This window comes from Lynx canadensis, chromosome A1 (assembly GCF_007474595.2).
Source record: "Lynx canadensis isolate LIC74 chromosome A1, mLynCan4.pri.v2, whole genome shotgun sequence".
NCBI classification, from domain to species: domain Eukaryota; kingdom Metazoa; phylum Chordata; class Mammalia; order Carnivora; family Felidae; genus Lynx; species Lynx canadensis.
In genome coordinates this window covers 111,557,517-111,583,932 of record NC_044303.2, presented here as the reverse complement: position 1 = coordinate 111,583,932, position 26,416 = coordinate 111,557,517, and the positions used below count along the sequence as shown (strand labels likewise).

The following is a 26,416-nucleotide window of genomic DNA, read 5'->3' as shown; positions in this document are numbered from 1 at the left end:
AGTCACAAACCAGTTCCAGTCAGCCCAGACAAAATAGGCAAATGTACTCAAAAACATGCCAAGCTCATATGGAAATAAACACCTAACAAAAAGGACTAAAGATTTTAAGAGTAGTGAAAAAACAGGGGCGCCTGGGTGGCGCAGTCGGTTAAGCGTCCGACTTCAGCCAGGTCACGATCTCACGGTCCGTGAGTTCGAGCCCCGCGTCGGGCTCTGGGCTGATGGCTCAGAGCCTGGAGCCTGTTTCCGATTCTGTGTCTCCCTCTCTCTCTGCCCCTCCCTCGTTCATGCTCTGTCTCTCTCTGTCCCAAAAATAAATAAACGTGGAAAAAAAAAATTAAAAAAAAAATTAAAAAAAAAAAGAGTAGTGAAAAAACAAATTACAGAGAAAACAACAACAAAAAAGGCTCACTTTTTCTGTCACTCTCCTTGCTAAGAAGCTACTTCACAGCCCCTAGGTTCTCACAAGAGAATGGCTACTGGCATGGAGACAAAATGTATAGTTTTTCCAGAGTGACATTTATCTTAGTGCCAGTACAAAAATACCTACTACTAAAAGCAGAACCCCATTAAAATTTTTTTCCAATGGTGAGGGCACCTGGGTGGCTCAGTCACTTAAGTGTCCGACTTCTGCTCGGGTCATGATCTCACAGATTGTGGGTTCGAGCTCCCCATCAGAATCTGTGCTGACAGCTCAGAGCCTGGAGCCTGCTTTGGATTCTGTGTCTCCCTCTCTGCCCCTCCCCCCTCCTCCCCTGCCTGGACTCTGTCTCAAAAATAAACATTAAAAAAAATTAAAAAAAAATTGTTTCCAATAGTGAGTAGAAGGTAGTGGTTAAGAGCCGCAGCCTTGCATGGGTTGATGCTCTCTACCACTTACTCGGTGTACAATTCTGGGTAAATTATTTAACTTCCATAGGATTCAAGTTTGTTTTTTTTTTAATTTGCTTTTTTTTTTTTTAAATCTTTATTTTGAGAGAGAGACAGAGTGTGAGCAGGGGAGGAGCAGAGAGAGAGGGAGACACAGACCCGAAGCAGGCTCCAGGTCCTGAGCGGTCAGCACAGAGCCCAACGTGGGGCTCGAACTCACAAACCGTGAGATCATGACCTGAACCAAAGTCAGACGCTCAACCGAATGTGCCACCCAGGCGCCCGTTTTTCTTTTTAAACCAGTGAAAGGGGTATTCCAGTTCCTTTGACATCATTCAATAAAACTGCAGTGATTTAATAAAAGCAGGTAAGGTGTTTATTATTTATGCCAAGTACTATAATAAAACCATTATTGTTGTACCCTATTATTATTTTTACTCCAATGGGGTTTTGTGTTTTGATTTTTAGAAAACATTTATGGTTGGCATTAATTTTGAAGCAACTATCCTTTAAGGGTGACGTTTATCACCAAAAAGGCTACGTTGTAGTGTATTCTGTTTGCCAACGGCTCACCTCTGGCATTTGTGAGTCACTTTACCTGTGCTACTTACTCTAAACACTCTTACAGAAATCAGGCATGAAAATCCACATGTACTTCACAAGATACCGGTGATGCACATTTTGAAACAGGACAGAGTGATGATGAAACCTTCATAAACCGAGAACAACGAAATCTGGGTGCTAAGAATGGAAAATGTATAGTGGCAGCAGACCTCCTTTCATTCTACTAGGACATTCTTAGCAGAACTGTAATATTTTACAATTGTTCCAAAATTCATGCTTCTATGTTGTTATACAACGATCAAATGCCAATTGATTTCTATTTTTCTAAAGGTTGTTTGCGATTCTCACACACCATTGGCAACTAATGGGATCAAATCCACAAGTGTGTTAATAATATTCAAGGTATAAATTCTGGGGGGTAAATGGAGACTTCCTTCTCTTCAATCTACAAATCTTAGTTGGCTGGCTTTTTCAACTGAAAAGGACACTGATTTGCTTTCTGACAACTGACAGAAAATGAGAATTTTGACAAGTATAATTACAATGAACAAGTGAGTTTTTACTGTAAAACTCTCATAAAGATCTACAGAAAACATGGTAAAGACACAGTGAATAACTAAGTAATCCTTTGAGCCATTGAAATAATCCAGTACGATGGTGTAGATCTCTTCCTAGATTAGGACCGGTACACCTAATCACCAGCACACTCTCATGTAGATGTCAGAGTGCTTCAACAATGTGAGGAAAAGCACACACCAAAAAATGCTTTCAAGTATGATTTGAAGAATATCTAATACAATTCAAAAGCACAAAACAGCCATCATTTATTCAGGTTTTGAAATTCAACTTCAAATTTCATCTGTTGTTTCCTATTCCAATTTATCCTTCTAAATGAAGGGTCAGCAAATTTTCCTGTAAAGGAATAATCAGAAATATTTTAGGCTTTGTTGGCCTTATGACATAACTACTCAGCTCCGCCACTCTATTACAAAAGCAGACTTAGACAATCTGTAAACAAACAATGGCTATTCCAGTAAAACTTTATTTACAAGAACAGGCAGTAGGCCTTAGTTTGCCAACTTGTGTTCTAGATGATCTGCAGGCTTTGAAGAAACTAAAAAGGTAATTATATGTTCAAAAAATCAGGGGAAAGTGTTTTCCTTTTATATCTCCAATATTTACAAAATATGCACATGCTGTTCTCCCTAAGGTGAACATTAAAACAACAATAAATTAGCCATGTTTAATACTTGAAATTTTTTAAACTAAAAAGATCAACAATACTCAAATGTAAATATAAGCCTTTGGTATAACTATTACCCTGCTGTATTTTAACAATGGGAAGAAAAAGCAAAGAATATTGAGATCCATTTAGAAATCAGGATTTTAAATTACAAAAATATAAATACTTCTATTTTGAGAAAAAGAAAAGCACAGAGGTAACATTTCAGAAAGCACACCTAAGAAAATACAAGATCACAGCCATGATAAAGGTGTATGATTTACCATTCTTTTACTTGATAAATACTGTGCTAATAAAGCAGTAAACATAGTTGGTTTTAAAGTAATGACTTTATTAATAAATATACATCCATATGATGATGTAGATACGAATCATGAACACTACTCCATTCCCATACACATAATTGCACACGAGTAGCTCAAGTTCATGGACATAAAAACATACACAGTATCTATTCAGACTTTTTACAGCAGAGGACAACGTGCTTATATCAGTTAATTGGTAATTATTTTCTCTGTAATTATATGTGGAAAAAGGAAACTGTGAAACTTAAAGAATCAAAGTGGTCTGATTACTATAAATCACACACTTGATTTACTATAGCATTAAATTTTCCCAAAATTAAATACAATGTATGTGAGAGCACAGATTTATCTATTTGGGGGGAGGAGGAGGGAAAAGCAAAGGAAAGATTTAGATACATCCTAGAGTTCAGAGCATATAGTTAAGCTATAATAAAAACAAAAATATAATAGCATCAAAATATTTTATGTCCAAGGAAAAAAATGTTTTGAACAACTGTTGTGAATGTTTATATTATAAAGGGACCATAAAATTTTACTGCATATAGAGACAATGACTGACAGAGCAGCAGTTATTGTCAACATCCCCTGAATTCTTCTTTTAAAGCTTCTTAGAATAGAAAGTTTTTTTTTTTTTTTCTTTAGCTCATACACTGGTTTTTCTTACACTGGCTGGATCACCTTTAACCTAATAAATGGGTCCAGATAACTGTTTTTTCCTCCTTAACTCAAACTCTATTACCTCAAGCAACTATTACATGTAAATTCACACAAACATCAGTTTGGAATGAATATTACTTTTATTACTTTAACAGAGATTTCCTTAAAAAGTAAATAAAAAATATCAAGAATATTTTAGTCTAAATGAACACTGATTTAAAAAATGTCCCCAAATATTAAAAACTAATCAGATGCTTATTTTCTTCCAATACATTGTGCCAGTATTTTTAAAATATCCAGTGCAAAACTCCAAAGATAGTATCAAAATCATCCCATACTAAAGATCAGTTATGCAAGGTTTATCTGTGAAAAAAATGAAAACTTCATCTGTATTAGCTGCTTATTTGTTAATATGATAATAAATAAGGCATGTTAAAATATTTTTGAAAGAAAAAAGGAAAGCAAACTTACTTGAATAGCAGATCATTTTCTGATCAACAGTTATAATATAGAATAGTGAAACCTATTTTGTGAAGAGAGAATTATACAATATAAAATTAGCAATTTACCTTTCAAGAAACAATCACACAGTTGGAAGAAAAGGCCAGTTTTCCCCAACTGATTATATTAAAGTATAGGCAATTGTTTAACATGCTATTTCAGTGTTTATCATGACGAGACAGTGTTACAAAAGATGCACAATGTAGTCTTTATAGAGAAGTAAAAATATTGTGTATTTTAAGACTTCATTCATGTTATCACTCTATGTCCATTCTCTTCAGCATGGTACCAAGAAACTGTTCACAAGGAGAAAAGGAAGTGTAATCAGGAGATGCTCACCACCATACAGCTCTAATACTCCAGGTAAATGGTTACCTGAACAGAAAAATCCAGCATTCTAAACAATGTTAACCATTCACAACTGTAGCCATTCGCCTCTTTTTTTCCTGGGACATAACTCCTGATATTAATAAACACTGTTATGAACAGAATTCCTTTAGTTGTTTTCACCATTTCATTAACATGTATACAAAATTCATTATACAATAATACACCTGCTTTATCTTCTGACACACAGCACAGCACCACTGAGTAGATGTGCTGGAGAATGGGGCAAAAGGCAGGGGAATCAACGAAGCAAAGGGCATAGAGAAAGGGAAGGGTATGTACAACAAATCAGAGATAAAAATAAACTGAAAGGGAAATGTCAAATGGACACAGTATAAAACAACATGTAACCAAATCCTTGATAGTGATATATAGGTAGAACATTTAAACAACTGTTTTCAGGAACTCAAAAGAGGATTTCTAAGCAGCCAACTGCTGAACATCATCTTGAGAAAGAGCTAAATGACAGATACATATCACAAAAGTGGATAGATGAACACAGGAATAAAGATGTAAGCATTTGTGTGTGTCAGAAGGTATACTGTTCTGAGTAAATTATTAAAAAGTTTTCTATTTTAAGCTTCTGTAAGGAGAAACTCTTGTAGCAATTTAGCTGCCAGAATGTTAGAACTGATTATATAGTCATCCACTATTGTTCTCTAGGGTTTGTGCAAAGCTAAAATTGATGAGGTCACTGTCTTAGATGCCAGTGCACACAAAGTCCCCACATACAATGCAACACCTCTTACTGTAAAGAGCAGCATAAGTCCAGCTCATTGTGTCAGGCATCACTGGAACACCTGAAGGCTTGCTGCTTTTTTCCTGATAAAAAAGGTATGAAACATGACATCCATTTGCAATCAGAGTCTGCATTAACTGAGAGCAAGCCCAAACAACACAAGATGTGCCCTTTTAAAGTTGTCATTATTTTAAAAGTTTTTGGGTCCTGCAAATCTACATTATAATCTCAAAGGCATTTAAAATCACAAATACATACATTGTAACTTTAAAGTTCATTGGATTTTTTTTCCAAATCTGAAGTTTATAATAGTTTATTTTATTTAGAACAAACTCAGAATAAATAAAATGTATATTAACAAAGAATGTTACTTTCAGCAAGGGGAGAGGAGAGATTTTCTTCTATCCCTACCATACACACCTACCCAGTATTTTTTTTCTTTTCTATCTTTTTCTAAAGCAAACATTGTTGGAAAAAATTTTCTTTTGGATGAAGTGGTCTTACCGAAGCCACTGTTAGACTTTTAATTAAACTAACCAACATATTTTTACACGTTTCATGCATAGATGGATTCCGACAGATTTCTTAACATTTGGGTTCTGACAGTCAGAAAACTGCATTTTGTTTTTACCAGTTTTAGACTCTACCTTCAATTTGTGTCCTTTGGTAGATAGAAACCTGAAACCACAGTAAGTGCTAATGCAATGGGACAATTTCTTGGTAAAAAAAACAAAAAACAAAAAAAAAAAACCTACAAAACATTTTGAATAAATGAACATTAATAAATGTTTTAAGTATAATGCTTTAAAACTAAATATAATGAAAGGCAAAATGTAGTGACTACGGCTACATGCACACCTTAAGAATGATTCTTTCTCTATTATATTAAATATGCTATTCTCAGAATGCATTATATTTCACCAGAAATGTAATGTGCAGTTTTTATTAAAAAGTTTAATTTTTCGGTAAATATGAATTGTTTGTAGTGTTTGGTATATATACTCTTAGGCAATTAAAAAATACACAACATATCACTGCTGGAAGGAAAACACTAAAGAATTCTTTTAGGAATAATGGTTAAATCAATCAATACCATGTAAATCAATAAAACAAAATAAATAAGTTTCTGCTGTTTAAACCTAGAACATTAAAGTAAGATTTTTAACATCTGAAGTCTGTGTAAATGCCAAAGCATACAAATATCTGTGTCCTGTCTCATGAAAAGAAATGTTACAAAAACACACAGCCATTACCTCAAGTAATCCTGAATCATTAGTTTGCTTTGTTCCATCAGTTAAAAATACCTTAGATATTATTTTTAATATATTGTAGGCTTACTTCACGAATATGAAAAATTGTTTCAGTTGTTTAGCACATAAAACATCGATGCAGAATGGCCTAAAAGTAGTAATGACGTATGAGACACAACCATAACCATAACTCTAAAGGAAAAGCAAAAATGACAGTTAGGTATTACACTTGAACCTATATACAAACACAACGCCACTGCTCATGCCCTGAGGGCACCTGTGAGCAACCAGCAGTTTCTGAGCAAAAGCAAGAAAACAAATCAAATGGGAAAACAAATTGGGAAAGCCCAGGCTACAAAATCATGTATGTCAAAATAAAACCAAGAAGCTTTGGGATTATTCACAACCTTCCTTCTAAACCTGGCCCTCCTTTCCTCCTTCATTCACTCATTGGGTGGCTTGACTTCACTGCTAGTTTCCTCTACCCCATGAACTGCTCTGCCGTGCATCATAGGGTAAGGAAAAGCTGCTGTGCCACAGCCATAACCAAGATCGGCAAGACGGGATAGAGCTTTAATGCTACCTGGAGGTCTCCCTGGGCTGACTTTGTATCCTGCAGCTTTAGTTGTACCCAAAGGTCTGCCTGGACTTGTCTTAAATCCAGCTGCTTTGGTGGTTCCCAGGGGTCTGCCTGTGCTGGTACGGTATCCTGCGGATTTGGTGGTTCCTGAAGGTCGGCCACGTTTACCGGATCGGTTGAGATTTTTCTTTTTCTTTAGTTCATCTTTTATCTCTAGACTTCTGCCACTTGTAGTCTGCAAGTGTGTTTCATTTAATGGGTCTTGCCTCTGACAAGCCATTGGCTTGTGGCTGACTGTGTGGCTATATTTGCTTTGCTGGGAGGAATATATGTCAAACTGATCGGCAGCTCTCATGGCATCTTCACTGAGGCAGGAAGGCTTGCCAGGCCCACAGAAAGCCGGATTACTGCTGGCAACAGGATGCATCATTTTCTAGCAAAAACAAGACAAATATGCATAAATACACATATATAAATATATACCTGTATGACAGCATTCAGTGGTATTGAAAATAGTCTGTCTTCCAAGAGCTATGCAGGCTCCCTAAAATTAGGCTGACAGGCAGGACTCCAGACCACTTATAAACAAACACACATCAGCAGATTCAAAGATAAACTTGTTTTCCTCAATTTAATCAAGGGTATGGAGATATGTCATATAAGGTAACTGAACTCTAATACTCAACTCAAATATAATACATTAGTAGCCATATGTTTCTCTGGTTAGGAAATGGAAAAATGGCAAGCAAAGAATAAATGTATTATATTTTATTGGCTTTTTGCTTCTAGATTATGAAACCCTGAAAGGATAACAACAAACACAAGAACTTTTATTAACATGATTCTTTTTCTCATTTGCCTAACATTTTTAGAATGTCTCTTATTGGCCTTTTATTTCTCACATATACACTTCTGATCTGGCTACAATTTCCACAAGACACTTCCTCATTATAATTTATTACTGATATATAATCCTGAGTGTGTGCTACACTTTACAAAACACAGAAATGTGTCAAGCAAAGAATCTCTCGAGGTACTGACTCCCTTTAAACTAATCTATCCTCCCACCCCCAAAAAACCAACCAACCAAAAAAACTAATCTATCCAAACAGGAGGCAGTACCAATATAAAAGGTGAATAAAGGTTTCCATTAGCTAAACTCAGTCAACATTTATACAACTGAGACTTATACTACAAAAATATGGGTAACAATCATAACAAAATACTTCCTATTTTGAAGGTATAGTTATCAAGACCAAAAGTTCAAAGTGTAAACACTGCTTTCTCTCTGATCATAAATATGCATGGATCTTCTTCCCTTACAAGAGCCCTGTGACTAATTAACAGTCTAATCTCTGTTTTGTCTTGAGGACATCCCTGTGATTTTTTTCTCTTTATACAGGATAGATTATAACCACCACTGTAACAAACCAGCCCTTAACAGCCATATCATTTAGACACACAGAAAATGAGTTTATAGAGACTAAAGTATTATATTTCAATAAGGTAAGAAAATAAATCTATGGGTTCCACTCAGATTTAGAAAAAGAATCACAGGTATATAGTAAGGTCTAGCCCCCAAGTTGTTAGATGTTAGCCTGTACCATACATGTAAAAGTGGACCAAAACTTCAGTTATGAAGGCAGAAAGAAATGGGAATCAAGTCACAGAAGTAAATTCTGTTAAATCACAAAATATCTGCTGAAAATCAACAGATAACAGAACTACTGGGCAGCTGGCTTAAAGCCTTAACTAGAAAGGAAGAGTATCTACAGTGACAAGCTAGTTGTTTATGACAGAAGCCTTACGGACTTGAGATCATAAATCAAGATTGAGTTAAACACAAATATAAGAAGAAATAATTCTTCACTCAATCCCAAGGATATCATCAAAAAGAGGTTATTAATTATCACCTCACCAGCTCAAATTCTAGGTTCAGGTCAGAAATAAAGGGAGATCATCAAGATGTGTTCCAAATGTAGTAATATTAGGTGAAAGTTAACAGTTTTTGAGCATTTTCTAGGTGGCAGGTGGTAAGTTTGGCACTTGGCACATCATCTGATTTAATCCTCACCACAACTCTGAGGAACATACTATTATTAGTTCTATTTTACAGAAAATGAGGAATTTTTAGCTACTTGCCAAGGTCACACATTAGGAAATGGTAAAGTCAAACAGGAATTCAGATAATCTGACATGAGAACCAACAATTTCAGCATAATACACAACTATATCCAGCTATCTCAGTAATAGCACTATCATTTGGGTCATATAATTCTTGCGGGGGAGGAAGGTGTCCTGTGTATTTTAAGATACTTATTACAGCATCTCTGGTCTCTACCCACTAGATGTCAGTAACTATACCCTCTTCTTCCTAACAATTTGACAATCCAAAGTTTCTCCATACCGTGCCAATATTCTCTGGGGGGGGTGGGGGGGGCAAAACCCACCCCCTACCATGAGCATCACCCAGCTATATTAAAATGAAAACAGAAGACCCATTTTAAAATATTCCTGTTTAAGTTCTTATTCACCTCTTTAGCTTATACCTCTGCAAAAATCCACAAAATCTTTCTGTTAAGAACATTTACAAAGTCAAACATTTGTTTTCCAAATTGAAAAAAAGCTAATGCTGGCAGATGTGAAGGGACTAACCGCATTCCTTTCCCCTTCAAGTTATAAACTAATTGAGAAATATAAACAGGAATTAGATAGGAATCGAAGTACTAGTTTACTGCCAATAAAGTTGGACTAGAGACCACAGGCAAATACAAAGAGAAACACAGACCTCTCAGCAGAAGATTTTAAGAGAAAAAGTGACCCCCTTTTCAATTTTACTATCCAGAAATCACCCTGCTGGAAAGAAAGCCCTAGTAAAAAGAGGTAGAAAGGTATAAGTTCTCTTACACAAGTAGCACTGCCAGTAAAGGAAGAAAATGTTTTCTTTCCTACAGTCTATTTCAATGCTTTACAGTTCATACCTTTTAAGTTCCTAATCATTAATTTACCAAAACCTTTTCTCTGGATCTTACTTCCCTTAACTTTACCTTTTCTTAATGTATCAGAACAGTCGCTATATATTAACATTCAGGATATAGAGTCTCAGTTTACATTACAATAGGCTTTCAACGGCAAGATGCTACCATATATCTTCTACTCAGATATCAATCAACATGGAAGCAAAATACACTATTTAAAAAGTAGACCTGTAGGGGCTCCTGGGTGGCTCAGTCAGTTGAGCATCCGACCGTGGCTCAGGTCATGATCTCACGATCAGTGGGTTCCAGCCCAGAGTCAGGCTCTGTGCTGACAGCTCAGAGCCTGAAGCCTACTTCACATTTTGTGTCTTCCTCTCTCTCAGCCCCTCGCACACTCCCACAGTCAGTCAGTCTCTTTCTCTCTCTCTCTGTCTCTCAAAGTAAACATTAGAAAAAATTTTTTTAAACAATGTGGTCGTCTGGATGGCTCAGTCCATGAAGCATCTGACTCTTGATTTAGGCTCGGGTTGTGATCTCACAGTTTGTGGGATCCAGCCCTACACCGGACTCCACACTGTCAGTGTGCCAGCCTGCTTGGGATTCTGTCTCTCTGCCCTGACCGTGCATGCACACTCTCTCTCAAAAGAAGTAAATAAAGTTAAAAAAAATAAAGCATCCTTCTACAATTCCTTTAATCTTCTCGGGGAATTTAGGCATTTGGTTTGTATTATGTTAATTTACTTCTGACACAGCTCACATTTATTGAGAGCCAACTCAATGCAAAACACTATTCTAAGTGCTAGGACACAAACAGGAGTGAAGCTGTTTATCCCAATGGAAAGACAATGAGACACTGACTTAAGGAACATTTTTTTTTCATGTTTATTTATTTTTGAGAGAGAGAGAGAGAGAGAGAGAGAGAGAGAGAGATGTGTGCGCGCGAGCAGGGGAGGGGCAAAGAGAGAGGGAGACACAGAATCTGAAGCAGGCTCCAAGCTCTGAGCTGTCAACACAGAGCTGGATAGGGGGCCCAAACTCACCAACCTCAGATACCATGACCTGAGCCAAGTCGGACGCTTAACTAACTGAGCCACCGAGGCTCCCCTTAAAGAACATTTCTAAAGGCAAGTCTTCTATATGTTCTGTATTTGCCATTCCTGCTACTGTCAAGAAATCAGTACAGTATTCTGCTTACTCAATAACTGATTAGGAAGTTGGACAAGAAATTTACTATGACAGTTACTGATGTAAATAGTTAAAAAGGAAAGAGTTAAAATCAATCCTTTCTACTTTTGATTTCAGCCTTTTAAGATGGGAATCAACAGCATTAGATCTTTGTGTGCATAATCATCTACACACATACACACAAAGAACATACATGTTTTTATGCAGTATTTACGTATACAGGCGTTAATTAATCCTACACTTAATAACGTCTCCTACTTTGACTTCAGGACTTGTCACCATATTGTTCTTTCTTGTAAGGTTCTTCCCATACTATTGTACAGAGTTCAATGGAAGTATGCAGGGCATATTTCTTAAAAGAGCCAGAATGAATACATTTCTAGAAAGTTCAATACAAAGTTTGGACTGAACGAAAGCCAAGAATAACAGAATGGAATGTGTAGACTATCAAAGGTTAACTGCCTTTTAAAATGGTTCACTGAATATATGGGAGTCAACTAAGAGCTTCTATATATTTTAACTGTACCTAAATTAGAATTTTTAAAGCACACACTAAAACTTGCTATCTTTAAGTTGTTTTATCATGTTTAAACCCGAAAGTCCTTGGGTGAGCAGTTCTTTATGAAAGAATTCCTTTCCCTTCTCTTGAATGTGGCAGTCATTACGGCCAACATAAAGAACTCTAACTATTTTTAGTAGCTTCACAAAGCTTTAGTGAAGCTTTCTAAACATGGAGAAAAATCTTCCTTTCAAGAAATCCAAGTTCTGCTCTCTTCCAAAGATCAAACATCACATAATTCTCAGAGATCTCTTTCACGTCATTTGGGTTGTAACAATTATATAGAATCATATATGTTTTTATAATTATAAATTGAAGTCCATTTGTGACCCGCGTCACTCAGAATGTCTATTCAGCTAAAACCAAAACAAATGCCAAAGCCATGCATCCTGTCCCACCACGGAAAGTTTTGTTACTAGGACAGATCATAAATAACAGCATTCTTTGTCTTCTTTCTACCCCTTAGTTGTGCCCCACGGCGCAGTTTCCCCGCTGTCAGAATCCTTATCTGACTTGGAAGTGTTTAGAAATGTATTAGCAGTTGTGCTCAAAAGCGATTATTAATGCATTAGCGAGAACAACTTTGCAAGACACATGTCCACACTAGAGAAAGAGTCCTGAATCCTCCAATAATCAAAATTCATAGCCCGCTCTCCGTGCACTTGGGAGTTCCGCAAGCTGAAGTCCACAGGCCACTGCATCTAGATGTCTCCATCTCGAAGCCGGCCGACTTCAATTTAAAGGGGCTCAGGAAGGACCGCTAATTCCGACCTCTCAAAGAAAAGAAAAGGTGACCCCTCCCCCCTGCCGCAGGAGGCATTTCCCCCAATAATGGCTCCACGCCGAGGGACGAACAGACTACGTCCGGGGCCCCTCCTCTCGCTTCGGGCTAGGCCAGAGCCCCTCCTCAGACGTGGGTCGGAGACCCCTTCGCCGCCCAGAGCTCCCGCCCTTCTGAGCTCTTCGCCCTTCTGAGCTCCCGCCGCCCAGACTCTGCTGCGAGCCAGACTGACAAACCCCGCGCGCCCACCTACCTCAGTCGCTGGTAGCCCGGCCCCTCAGCGCGCCCAGAGGTTGCCCATCAGCTGGGAGCCTCACGCCCGCGCCGCTCCCTTCCTAGCCCGCCGCCTCTGCACTACGCGAAAAGCCCAAGCGAGAGGGGCAGGCAGCTAGGGCGGTGGCGGCGAAGTGGACGCTGGCTTCCAGCTCCCGCCGCAGCCACCACTCCGGATTCTGCCCCAAACGCAGGAGGAAGAGGCCGCCACAGCCCAGTACTGCGAAGGGAGGCGTGCGCGAGCTCGCAAGAATCGCGCACGCACACGCACACGCACACGCACACGCACACGCACATCGCGAGACCCAGTCTCCCGCCGACGACCAGCACGCAGGCTCGGGAAGGGTAGCCGGCAGAGCCAGGCTGCGCTTGCGCGCCGTGGGGCCGAACAGGAGGCGGTGCTTAGGACCGCGCAGGTCTGGCTGTGGTTCAGGCCCAGAGCTGTAGATGAGCTGGAAACCCACCGGAAGGGATGCAGCTTCCTTACAGGATTTTCATCGCGATTCCAAGTAGATGTTAGAACTACTACTTGACCCCATTTCTCAGATTAAAGGACTACTAAGTGATGGAGTCATGATTTGAACCCTGCTGCCTTGTTCCAAAAAGCGTGCCTTTAATTAATGGTGGCAAAAAGATGAATGCCTAATTGTGTTAGGTGCTGTCTAAAGCATGTTACAAGGGCTCAGCTTCTGCCCTTTAGCTGCTTATGGATGGGTAGAATGAGACCACCTAACAAAATGGGGAATATTCAAATAAGATGAGTTTGGGGCCTCAGACCTAGGGCCATGTGATCATGAAAAGCATTTTGTGGGACATCCTATACTTTTAAAAAAGTTTTTTACACTCAAGACCAGAATTGCCATATTCTTCATTCCATTATCACAGGAAGGGATGGGACAAGTAGTTTGCTTTCAAAATCCTCCCCCCCCCTTTATGAAATTTCTGATAGATCAGTCCCCCCTATACAGGACAATTAGCAAAAGGGATTAATTTCCCCAGTTCTTCCTGCTGTGAATTCAGAAAGGAGAGGATCCAGAAACAAAGGCTGCTGAGAAGACATTTTATTTAGTAGTGCAAAGAGACTAGAGGTGGTGCCTTTCCTTTTGGACTATGCAACGAAGACTGTTTGAGGAGGTAATTCTCTGCACGGAATTTTACCTTGAGCACAGCACTTGGCCAGGTGCTGTTGCCAGGAGGAAAGGAGGAAAATTTTCCTGGGTGAACACACAAACCAGGAGGAAAACCAAATATAATACATAAAACAGGCAAGCCCATTCATTTTCTAGCAGGCATAGTTATGTAACAAGATTCTAAATATTCTCATTACTTCTATAAAATACTAGAAAACAAAACTGATTATACCGGTATAATGAGTTTAATATACTGATTATATATTGCTCATATATAAAAAGGAAAATATGAAGGGTGCCTGGGTTGTTCAGTCAGTTAAACCTCTCCCACTCTTTTTTTTTTTTTTAATTTTTTAAAATGTTTGTTTTTGAGAAAGAGCATGAGAGAGAGAAGTGGCCGAGAGAGAGAGACACAGAATCCAAAGCAGGCTCCAGGCTCTAAGCTGTCAGCACAGAGCCCGATGCAGGACTTGAAGCACCAGCCGTGGGATCATGACCTGAGCTGAAGTCAGAGGATTAACCGACTAAGCCACCCAGGCACCCCAAACCTCCCACTCTTGATTTCAGCTCAGGTCTTGATCTCACCGTCAGAGTTCAAGCTCCGTGTTGGGTTCTGCGCTCTGGATAAAGCCTACTTAAAAAAAAAAAAAAAAATGTACACAGATTTGAGGACATATTAAGTAACTTTCCAGAAAACATTAGGCAAGTCTTCTCTACTCAAGTCCTCTTTTTTTACTTGAAGTGGAATTTCATAATGCATTGTAGCACTCCCATACCATATCATGACCATTCCAGATCCCTAATTACATTTTTGTGTGGAATGGCATTTGTACATAAAACCACTTAAAAAACAAACTTTCAGGGGGTGCCTGGGTGGCTCAGTTGGTTAAGTGTCTGACCCTCGATTTCCCCTCGGGCACCGGTCCCAGAGTCACGGGATCAAGCTTCACACGGAGTGTGGTGTGGAGCCTGCTTAAGATTCTGTCTGCCCCTCTCCCTGGATCCTACTCTCTTTTTTAAAAACAAAGAAAACAATCAAATTCTCATACAAAAAAGGTCAGATGATTTGCAGACCCAAAGGACAGATAGCTGGAATAACAGATGAAGTCATTCCTGGGTATCAATGCCTTTCTGCTACTTGTGTCCTATAGTACCTTGGGCAAGTCACTGCTCTTCTCAGGAGTTGTCATTTATGTGAAATGAAAACAATGTCCTCCTTACAGGGATAAGGAATGAAGGTAGCTAATGGGTAAAGATAGATGTGGATTTATGTTTTTGTTTTTTTAACTTTTTGTGTTCTTTAAGAGAGACAGCGAGCCAGGAAGAGAAACAGAGGGGGAGAGAGAATCTTAACCAGGCTCCACACTCAGCTTGGAGCAAGATGTAGGGCTCAATCCCACGACCCTGCAATCATATCCTAAGCTCAAATCAAGAGTCTGCCGTTTAACTGAGTGAGCCACTCAGGCACCCTGATAGATGTGGATTCAAATCCCAGGTCTGCCACTTATTAGCTGTATGACTCTGAACAAGCAACTAGTCAACTCAACATGTACTTACTGAATGCAAGGTCCTGGGGATATAGGACTAATATGGTCTCTGACCTCAGGGAGTTTACATTCTGGTGAGGTAGACAAAAATACAAGCAGATAATCAAATTTGTTAACTGCTGATCTGTCATTTTGAGAATCATCTCAGAAATTATGAGGTGCCGCAGTACACACAGATAAAACATGGTCCTGAACGTAGAGGCTTTTTCAAGAGCAGAGCCATTTATCATCACTTCACGTTCAAGAAAATCATACTTTTAAATGTCACACTCTTTAACTTATCTCCCAACATTTCTTCTTCAAAAGTATATACCCTTGAAATACAATTTGGACGCAACTCAACATTCTTCATTCCTTCATTCAGCCTGACGCAGGGTAGGCCACATCATATAAACAAACCACCAACTTATAAGATTTTCGAATGATAAATGGTAGCTGTACACATACATAAGGAAAGCCATAAAAGTAGTATTTGTTTAGAGCTGGGAACTAGCTGCCTCTAGAGACCACTGAACTGGGGCAACAAGGGTTCCTAAGTACTTTCACTTAAACTGAAAGATACACATAGAAAAATGAATCTCACTTCATAGATTTTAGTTTATCAGTAGCCATGGACTGTTCTTGCTAGCTATATGGCTTACAGCAGTATTCAAAGTAATAGCAATATTGAAAGAGAGCATAAGAAAACCCACACTAATTCACCCATGTTAGACAATAGTACTAACATTTATTGGATGCTTACCATATGCCAGGCACTATCTTTGTATGTTTTAAATGTTCTATTTAGAGAGGAGTGCCTGGGTGGCTCAGTCAGTTAAGCGTCTATCTTCTGCTCAGGTCATGATCTCAGTTTGTGGGTTTGAGCCTGGCATCGGGCTCTCTCTTGACAGCTCAGAGACTGGGTCCTGGAGCCTGCTTCAGATTCTATGTCTCCTCTCTCTCTGCCCCTCTCCCGCACGCACGTGCACACACACGCACGCACACACTTTCCCTCTCTCTCTAAAATAGACATTGTTTAAAAAATTTAAATGTTCTATTTCACCTCATGCTTACAACTCTAAGATAGGTATTTTCACATCCCATTTACATATGAAAAAGCAGACATTTTAAAACATTTAAGCAACCATGGCCAATGGCTGTTCAAATACCCCCAATACAGTAAATTTATGTATAATTATGTCTATGTACAGTTGTACCAATATTGTAACCAGTATATTTAAACACAATATGTCATGACACTTTTTTTTTAAGTTTATTATTTTTCATAGAAAGCCCTAGTGGAAGAGGGGCACAGAGAGAAGAAAAGGGAGAATCCCAAATAGGCTCCACATTGTTAGCACAGAGCCCGACATGGGGCTTGATCCCACAAGCCATGAGATCAAGACCCGAGCCAAAATCAAGAGTCAGATGCTCAAATGAATGAGCCACCCAGGCACCCCATGAAACAATATATTATAAAAGCTACTAAAATTTTTTAAAGAAGAAACACAAATAGCTTTAGTATTTTCTTCCTACTTTCCAAATACATGTCCCACTTTGGAGATCAGAGTGAAAATCCAAGAGCAAAACAAAGTGAAGATTTTCAGTAGTTTTCAAACTTGAATGTGTATCACAGAATCCTACCACCCCAGACACACTTAAATAGCAGCACTAGACCCCTAAATATTTAGAACTTGTGCTCTTTTTGAAGCTCCCAGGCATTCACTCACCTGCTCTTTCATTGAGCTTTCCAAACTGGAGACTTGGGCCCTGGGCTGGCTCAGGGGATAGGGAAGACTCATTTTGCAAAAGTCTACAATACAGTTCTGGGAGTCTCAGCTCACAGAAGACTCTCTCAGGCAAAGGCAAGGAGAGAAAATGCTGCCTTCAAGTATTCTGGACTTGCTGGACCCCCATAGCTGAGAGCCTGCTAGGAATTCAGAAATAAAGGCCATGGACACTTTAATATGCAAGGCTGCTAAAAAGTGCCTGGAGTTGACAAGCTGCTAAAAACCCATCTATTATTAAGTGCCAAGTTAAAATGATATGCTTTTTCTGTGGACAAAGAGCCATTTTTCCATAGTGAATCTTCACATAGTCTTTTTTCCATAATAGGCAAAATTGAAAAGAGTCTAATATTCAAAACATGGACTATCAGTTATCCACATATTAAAAATGTTTAGGAACTTCTTCCTTCTGAAACTCTAGCTTTTACAGTAGTCCTCATAATATCTCAGAGGGTAACTGAGCTCCAGTTCCCTAAAGGGGTTAAAACTTTTATTATTTTTTCTTTCAAATTCACCCCCCTCCCCCGCCAAGGTTAATGCAAAATTAGAATTTCTTTTTAAAGGATACAGCTTCAAAATCATGAAGTCCTATAACCTGAAGCCATATTTGGAAGAGAATAAGGTCAAGAAAAATAATCAAAAGTAAATTCCTCAGGGCGCCTGGCTGGCTCAGTCGGTGGAGCATGCAACTCTTGATCTAAGAACTGTGAGTTCAAGCTCCGCATTGGGTGTAGATTACTTAAAAATCAAATCTTTAAAAAAAAAAAAAAAAAAAAGGAAATTCCTTGCCAGTCATGTGATTTGATAGTATGCACTTACCTATACATCCAGCTAAGCCAGAAGGTACTTTAAAAGTGAGACCACTGATATTGTAGGGATTTTGCAAGAAAATGTTTGTTTACAATTTTTCTTCACATTTCTACCTGAATTCCTGCCTGAGGAAATTGTAAGTTGATATGGGGCAAGACAGGGAGGAGGGGAAGACCTTCAAATACCTGCAATTGGTAACACTAGAAAATCTTTACCTAGTGAGGGAACTGTACCATCTTTAGCTCTGGAGAGCTCACCTAAGAAGAGAACATATGGAAAATATTAAGATGGTGATTATACTCCCAAGCTAAACGTCCAACTCCAGTGAGATTTTATTAAGGTTTTCTGATGATTTCATCACCTAAACTGAATAAAAAGCTAAGACATCCCCTCTACTCCTCCACATATATTCACTCTCTTTCTCTTTATATTTACACATTCATCTCTTTTTTTAAGGTTTTTTTTTTTTTAATTTTATATTTGAGAGAGAAACAGGGTACAATGCAAATAGGGGAGGGGCAAAGAGACGGAGAAAGAATCTGAAGCAGGCTCCAGGCTCCGAGCTGTCAGCACAGAGCCTGATGCGGAGCTTGAACTCATGAGCAGTGAGATAACGACCAGAGCCAAAGTCTGACTAGCGCTTAACTGACTGACCCACCCAGGTGCCCCAACACACCCATCTTTTTTAAAGCTTAACTTCAGCTTTTCAATGCCAGAAGCAGAAGGCATGAGAAAATGCCAGTAGATTCCAATTCTGACATAAAACTATGTACCAAACTGTGAAGAAATGGGAGCTCCAGATTCAAATCTAAGAGGAAGCATAAGATCTCAAGCATCACACTGGGCTAAGCTACTTACAATTCTTGCCTGCTACAAGAGCTTATTAGCATACAGGAGCACCTGGGTGGCTCACCTGAGCGTCCCAACTTCAGCTCAGGTCATGATCTCAGGGTTTCTGAGTTTGAGCCCCACACTGGGCTCGCTGCAGTCAGCCTGTCAGTGCAGAGCCCACTTTGGATCCTCTGTCCACCCCCCACCCCCGGCCCCTGCCCCTCCCACAGTTGCATTCTCTCAAAACTAAACAAACATTATAAAAAACCTTATTAGCATCCACCATCTATAAAGTGCTAAAAACAGTAATAATTTTACAAAACGAAGTGTAGCTTTTTACCCTAGAATTCAATTACCATTTTCCCCCTAGCTCCTAACTTAAGCATTATTTTCTCTGTCACTAACGGACCTTAGCTGATGGTTTTATAAAGGAAAGGAGGGCACACAGGGAAAAGAGTTCACACTCAGCTAAGTTACAACTCTGGAGGCTTGGTTTTCTAGCTTGTGATTCTTCAGGCGCTGATATACTATTTAGAAGCAGATCCCATAGCTGGGTTTATGGGATTTATATGTCCCAGGTACTCAAAAGCTGGTTCTGCTCAAACAAAAACCTCCTCACATGTAGGGGTTGTGTGCCTCAAAAGAAGGATTGCAGTCTCCGGCGCACTGTGACTGCCAGCTGAACACCATTTGTACACCAACAAGGCTGGTAAGACAGGCTATATCGAACAATAAGCTTTCTAGACAGACTTGGAGAGAACTTAACCATCATTGTTTCATTCCATACTTCCATTTGGTAAAAGCGAGCGTCACTGTGGCAAAATGCCATCTGCGACATGAACTATCATTTCACCTATACCCTATGTGTCTTATGCCAAATACAAACACAATCTAAGAGTAAGAGACTTCTTCAGAAAGTATTTTTGGATAGAACTGTGTATTTTGGGTAGTGAGTTGCTAGGTACAGAGTATAATACTTCTCTCACATGCCTACCAATGTAAACAAAATTAGAAAAACAGCATAAAACATCTCAGCAGAGATAATTTTAGGAAAGTGCAAGTTGAATTAACTTTATTTTATAAGGAATTTAGAAAACATGAGCAAATATTGATATTGCAGTTAAAAAAACAAATTAGTCTATACATCATTCAAATTTTAAAAATCAAAAGAGTCAGTGTGACACTAAAACTGTAATAACAGAGAAATGGGTTTCACTTCAGGACAATATACTATCAGTGGTTTGTTACAACTAGATATACAAACATAAAGGTAGTAATGCTACAACGATGTAAAACTCTGAATCTCAAAGTGATCCAGCAGCCTGAAGGGAGCACCAATTGTCACCAATGTGAGAATGCCACATATTCTATCAAAAGAAACACACTATCACTAGGTTATCAAAATAAGCAAATAAATAAACTGAGGGGAAAAAAGGAGCCCAAGATGCCTGCATTTTAGAGTAAATGGTTTATTTGATTCTCTTGTTACATGTGTTTGTCTGTTTTTTTCTTCTAAGAAAGAAAGGTAGATATGCAAGGGACCCAAGAATATTTCCCAGTTATATCTATGTTAATTTTTCAGTAAGAAAAAACTTTATATTGAAGAAATAATGATTGATACTTCTTCTCATTTTAACCAGTTAACATACTATTAAAAATGATTTGTTTTAGTATGCTTTGATTTTTTTTTTCTTTTTTAAAAACTCTAAGAATATTCAGAAACTTCGCTGTCTCTTCGTTTAAGAAATATAGCTATCTATTTAATTCCTGGATTTTTTTTTTTTTCAAGAAGTGACAACAATACAAAGTTCTAATATACCAGGAGTCTTGAAAAGAATATTGTGTGATCCAATTATAACAATTTAAATTAGAATGTTCAGGAAATATATGAGGGGTCAAAAATATAATTTATGACTTCTTGTGAACTATTTTTCACTGAGAGATGCTTAAATCTAAGTCTATAACACAGGTACCATCATGCTTGAAAATTTTTAAGGAAGAAAATTCACAACCTTTTCAACAACCTTGAAGAAAATGTGGATTAAAATTAGTAGCATGTTTATATGTACAAATGTATAAACAAACACTTTCGGGGGGAAAAGGAAACAATATTTATAGGCTACAAATCACCTTCTTTTAAGGAAGATTAAAAAAGAGTTAGTAGCTAGTCATAGAACTAGAAGCTGTGAGGAGAACTTAAAAGTGATAAATACTAAAACTCTTTGCAGTGTAAAGAAATGCAAAAAACTCTTATACTACAAATCTTTAATTTTACAAAACTGAAAAGCAGTCCAACTATTGCCCATTTATGATGATAAAAACTGAAACAAAAACTCTGAAACATTTTGTAAAAATTCTATTATAACATTCTTAAATCCAGTTCATACTGTTCCAATGAATCAAGTAAGATTTAAGCTCAAGGGGGGGGGGGACAAAATATTAGAGAATTTTACCTTTTCTGAGGAGATCACAATTTCATTTCAAAAGGATATGGTGAGTAGGCCCCTAGTGATTTGTGTACTTTATTACCGGTGATAGAAAGTCCAAATATTTCCATTTTTTTAAACTTCTGGAATTTTATCCAGACTTTTAAAATATTGGTATTTAAACTTTACATTAAAGGGCATCTATACTCTGAAAACAGGCCTGCTTTAAATATAGTTTGATAATTCTGGTGGTACTTACTGAAAGAAGATTTCTTTAGCAAATACTGGTTTCATGTATTTAAAAAAATCAGCAAGACAATTTTAAAAATCTTAATTTACAATACATTGTAAACTGCAGACAACTGCCACATGTATCACAGACCAGCACAGGTAAAAAGTTTTTTCGAAATATTTTATAAGACTTTGTATCTTCCTTTATTTGTTGGTTGGTATGAATTTTGCTACAAAAGAAAACAAAAGATACAGGGTCAGAAAGAGCAAAGGATAAAAAAAAAGAAAAAGACACAGGTCAAAAAAATTTCCTTCACAAACTTACAAAATTATCAGATATTTAGAACAGAAATTATTAGTATTCTTATACTGAGGAAGAAAATAACTCTTCAATAACTAATCATTTGTCTGTGTTCACTGCTCTTTAACAACTGTTTTGAACCAACTTAATGGTGGTGGCATCAAGGTTCTTTTTCTATCACTCCTTGGTGAAATAGTCTTAAAAGCATTTGATTTAAAGGTTGTTTTCCTTCTTTCCTCTTGTTTTATGTATCTTCTACTCTTTAAACTTTTTATTCCCCTAAAGAAAGTTCTGTAAGGGGAATTTTAGAAAAGCTCTCAAAAACACATTCATAGAAAAAGGATAAAGTTTCCTGTCAACGGGCCCTTGCCCAATGTACACGTTATAGGGAGTTTATAAGCTTCAACTGGCACTACAACACAGGGATGTGTTTGCCTCTTTTGGGAAGGTGGTCCATAAAAGGATGCCTTTTACAAGGCATAACTACTTTGGAAAATTATTTAGCAATACTTAAAGCTAAACTACACAACACTATAATCAGCAATTCTACTCCAAGTTATATACCCAAGAGAAAAGTATACTACTATGTACAAAAGAGACATGAAAGAATGTTCACAGAAGTTATCCCTAACAACAAAAAAGTAAATAACCTCAAAGTCCAATATATAAATTGTGGGTATATTCACAAATTAAATACCACATAGCCATGAAAAGGAATGAATTACTGCTACATGCAACAACATGGATTTCCTCAAAGTAATGATGAGTGGAAAGAAACTGGATACAAAAATGTACACAGCAGTTGATCCCACTTTATATATAGAGTTCAAATATAGGCGCAACTAATCTATCATGGTGAAAGTCAGAATACTGTTATGTTTGGGGGAGAGGGATAGTGACAGGAGGAGTATGCAGGGGGCTTCTGGAATGTTGGCATTGTACTGTGTTTCTTGATCTGGATAGTGATCGTATCAATATGCTTCCTTTGTGAAAATTCATCAAACTTTATGTTTATAATTTGTGTGCTTTTTTTTCTGTATTCATATAATAGTTCAATAAAATGTTTATTTGAACAAGTCCTTGAGGTTTTCACTCACCAGCCGGATCAGTTCTTCTTTTATAAGTCTGGTGATTTCTGCCTTTGCTTTCTGCACAGCCAGTTCATTGGCACCTGGTAATAAGTGGAAAACATTATTCATGTTACTAGAATTACACTAGATGTTTATCCATGTCATGGAGATCCAGTAGGAAATACTGTAAGTGACTTTCAGAAACATTGTACTGCTTGCCAAGATAGTCTTTCAATACCTGGGGGAAGGTCATCCAATTTATACAATGGCTGCTTATTATTCAGATCACTTTTAGAGTTTCAAATGTAACCACTGGGATCACATTGCAAGTAGTGTTAAGAGTTCTTGCTATGATTAAAAAGAGCAGAGAAGGGGCGCCTGGTGGCTCAGTCGGTTAAGCCTCCGACTTCGGCTCAGGTCATGATCTCATGGTTTACAGGTTTGAGCCCCATGTCAGGCTCTGTGCTGACAGCTCAGAGCCTGGAGCTGGCTTCGGATTCTGTGTCTCCCTCTTTCTCTGCCCCTCCCTCCTCACGCTCTGTCTCTCCTTCAAAAATAAATACCAAAAAAAATTTTTTTTAATAATAAATAAATAAAAATAAAAAGGGCAAAGAAAAGATGATTAGCAGTTTGTCCAAAAGAGACAAACTTTTTTTTTTTTTTTTAAAGTCAGAGGGGTGCCTGGGTGGCTCAGTCTGTTGAGCGTCCAACTTCAGCTGAGGTCATGATCTCGCAGTTCATGAGTTCAAGCCCCGTGCTGGGCTCTGTGCTGACAGCTCAGAGCCTGGAGCCTGCTTCAGATTCTGTGTTTCCCTCTCTCTACCCCTTCCCCGCTCATGCTCTGTCTCTGTCTCTCAAAAATGAATAAACGTTAAAAAAAATGTTTTTTCTTTTAAAGTCAGAGAAACAAAATCTCCATGGTTTATTTATTTAACAAACACTTAATGGGCACTTATTATATTCCTTGGCGGAGGACTGGCCACATTGAAGGAGAAGTGATAACATGGATTATTTTGCAAAGGGAATCACATGGGCAATGATATAGATTAAGAAAGGCATGCTTAATTACTGAAGAGTAAGAAGTACAGTACAATTGGAAAAGAGTGTAAAAGAACACAGCAACATAGCCAAGAGGATGAGGCAATCTGGAGACACTCATTCATATAGTTACTTCAATTCAAGAAATATTAAGCAACTGCCACGTATGATACAGCGTGAGAGATACATTATATAAAGAACTCATTCATGCTCTTCATGAACTTGTAGACTATTAGAAAAACAAACTTGTAGAGACAGTACAACAGAACAAGAAGGTCGGAAATACTCTCATCAGAATGACTTCTAAGTATCACTCCTTACAAAAACCTTTCCCTCACTTCTCTAAGCAGAGTTAAGTGGTTAAGAGTTGAGGAGCAAATAAAGTACGAAATAGTAAACAAGATACTGAATTCAAGGAAAAACAGGTATTATCAGCAGTGACTGGATTAAATTCAATTTTGAGGATTGCTGTAGGTGAGGTGCTCATGTGACATCTTATTCCAAGTGTCAATAAGGCCAGTGGAAATATGGATGAGAAGTAAAGGAGAGACAGAGACGAGAGAGCCATCAAAGGTAGTATTAAGGGATCTGCAGCCAAGGGACAATGCCAGGGAACAAGTAAATCTAGATAGGTAGCACAGGGCACAACGATAAAAATGAAAGAGCTGGGCCAGGGGCACCTTGGTGGCTCAGTGGGTTAAGCATCTGACTTAGGCTCAGGTCATGATCTCACGGTTTGTGAGTTCAAGCCCCACGTCGGACTCCATGCTGACAGTTTGGAGCCTGGAGCCTGTTTTGGATTCTGTGTCTCCCCCTCTCTCTGTTCCTTCCCTGCTAGCACTCCCTTTCTCAAAAATAAACATTAAAAACATTTTTAATAAAAAAAAAAGAGCTAGACCAAAGAAATAGACGAGAAATTAAGAACCAGGAGTGAAATATTAAAGAATACAAGGAGAACTAGGGTTGCAATGTAGAGGACTATATGTTTATCATTCTATGTAAGAAAAACAGTTTTCTGGGGCGCCTGGATGCCATAGGTTAAGTGTCTAACCCTTGATATAGGCTCAGGTTGTGATCTCATGGTGGAGGGATCAAGCCCCACATGGGGCTCTGCATTGGGCTCCAGTGCGAATGTGGAATCTGCTTGGGATTCTCTCTTCCTCTGTGCCCCTTGCCTGCTCACATGTGTGCACGCACGCACTCTTTCAAAATCAACATTAAAAAAGAAAAAAGAAAACCAAATGAGGAAACAGTTCCCTTATTAGATGGCAATGATCTTTTTTTTTTTTTAAATGTTTATTTATTTTGGGGAGAGAGGTTGGGGGGGGCAGAAAGAGAGAGGGAGACAGAACATCTGAAGCAGGCTTTATGCTGAAAGCAGAGAGCCCAATGTGGGCTCAAATCATGAACCATGAGATCATGACCTGAGTCGAACTCAGATGGCTAACCAACTGAGCCACCCAAGTGTTCCATGAAGGACCTTTTTGACCCCAGAGAGAGCACAGGGAGCAGGTCAGGCGGCTGAGGAAGAAAAGGAAGGGGAGGAAGAGAGGAGAAGAAAGAAGAAGAGGAGAAGCAAGAAGAAACAGGTTAACAACATGAAGGAAAGAGCCAGGAGTATGGCTGTGAAGTCACAGCAACATATCTAATCTAAATCCTACACCTTCACCAGTCAGCAACCACAATTTTTTTTTTTTTCTTTTGAGAGACAGAGAGAGTGTGACCAGGGGAAGGGCAGAGAAAGAGGGACAATCTCAGGCAGGCTCTGCTGTTAGCGCAGAGCCCGATGTGGGGCTTCAAATCACAAACGGTGAGATCATGACCTGAGCCGAAGTTAAGAGTTGGAAACTTAACTAACTGAGCCACCCAGGTGTCCCAGCAACCACACATTTTAAAGCTGTGGGTGCTTGAAAAGAAGAGAGGTGGATGAAAGTGAACAAAAGGGTAGAATCAAGAGTGAAGCCAGACTGAAAATTACAATAAAATGAAATTCAGGAGGAATGTATGCTACTTGACATGGTTAGTGTGAAGCTTGTTGATAGTCTATGCTGTTTTAAAAAGAAAGAAAATGACACTATCACCTAAATCCAAGAAGAGTAATTTCCCTCCTTTTGTTAGAGCCTGACCATTTTGACCAGTTTAAAGTTTTGACTTACAAAGCTTCTTTAGGTAATAGGTTACACATGTTTATAAGCTGCCATGGAAAAGAGGCATTTCCTTTCATTGGTCCTAAAACAACTCTGGCTGCTTTTAAGGGATTCTCCACTAGTAAAAAGAGAGGGTCACAAAACAGGCTATAAATTATACAGGATGGCTAGGCACATAAGTCCTTCCTGTTCTCCTTCCCACTGCCTAGTGGGAGGCCTGGAACTGCTGAGCCACACAGAGCCCCCA

General features: G+C 38.5%; 2 protein-coding genes across 6 annotated transcripts in view; both read right to left on the bottom strand.

Moving 5' to 3' along the window:
- Window positions 1-2,228: 2,228 nt before the first annotated feature.
- Window positions 2,229-13,151, bottom strand: CA1H5orf24 (chromosome A1 C5orf24 homolog). 4 transcript variants are annotated; one of them, XM_030318455.1, is made up of 4 exons: window positions 12,853-13,104; window positions 7,100-7,529; window positions 5,277-5,349; window positions 2,229-2,346 (listed from the first exon to the last, which is right to left on the bottom strand). In XM_030318455.1, the coding sequence occupies exons 2-3, from the start codon at window positions 7,524-7,526 to the stop codon at window positions 5,309-5,311; spliced, it is 468 nt and encodes a 155-aa protein (XP_030174315.1). In that variant the 5' UTR covers window positions 7,527-7,529; window positions 12,853-13,104; the 3' UTR covers window positions 2,229-2,346; window positions 5,277-5,308. The 4 variants fall into 4 exon arrangements, 3 of the variants coding, with proteins under 3 accessions (XP_030174315.1, XP_030174311.1, XP_030174297.1); XM_030318451.1 differs by lacking the exon at window positions 2,229-2,346 and adding an exon at window positions 2,988-4,162; XR_003969467.2 differs by having other exon boundaries at window positions 4,111-7,529; window positions 12,853-13,151.
- A 6,860-nt stretch (window positions 13,152-20,011) lies between these two features.
- The window catches only part of DDX46 (DEAD-box helicase 46), a 69,116-nt gene continuing 62,711 nt past the window's right edge, over window positions 20,012-26,416 (bottom strand). For both annotated transcript variants that reach the window (XM_032592880.1, XM_030318427.1), the window contains exons 22-23: window positions 23,012-23,085; window positions 20,012-21,843 (exon numbers count right to left, since the gene is read on the bottom strand). In XM_032592880.1, the coding sequence (XP_032448771.1) occupies window positions 21,796-21,843; window positions 23,012-23,085 (122 nt within the window). In that variant the 3' untranslated portion in view covers window positions 20,012-21,795. The remainder of the gene's footprint in view (window positions 21,844-23,011; window positions 23,086-26,416) is intronic.

What these genes read in the sequence shown, in the direction of transcription:
- CA1H5orf24 (XM_030318437.2), bottom strand. Translation starts at nt 7,526, where the DNA reads ATGATGCATCCTGTTGCCAGCAGTAATCCGGCTTTCTGTGGGCCTGGC.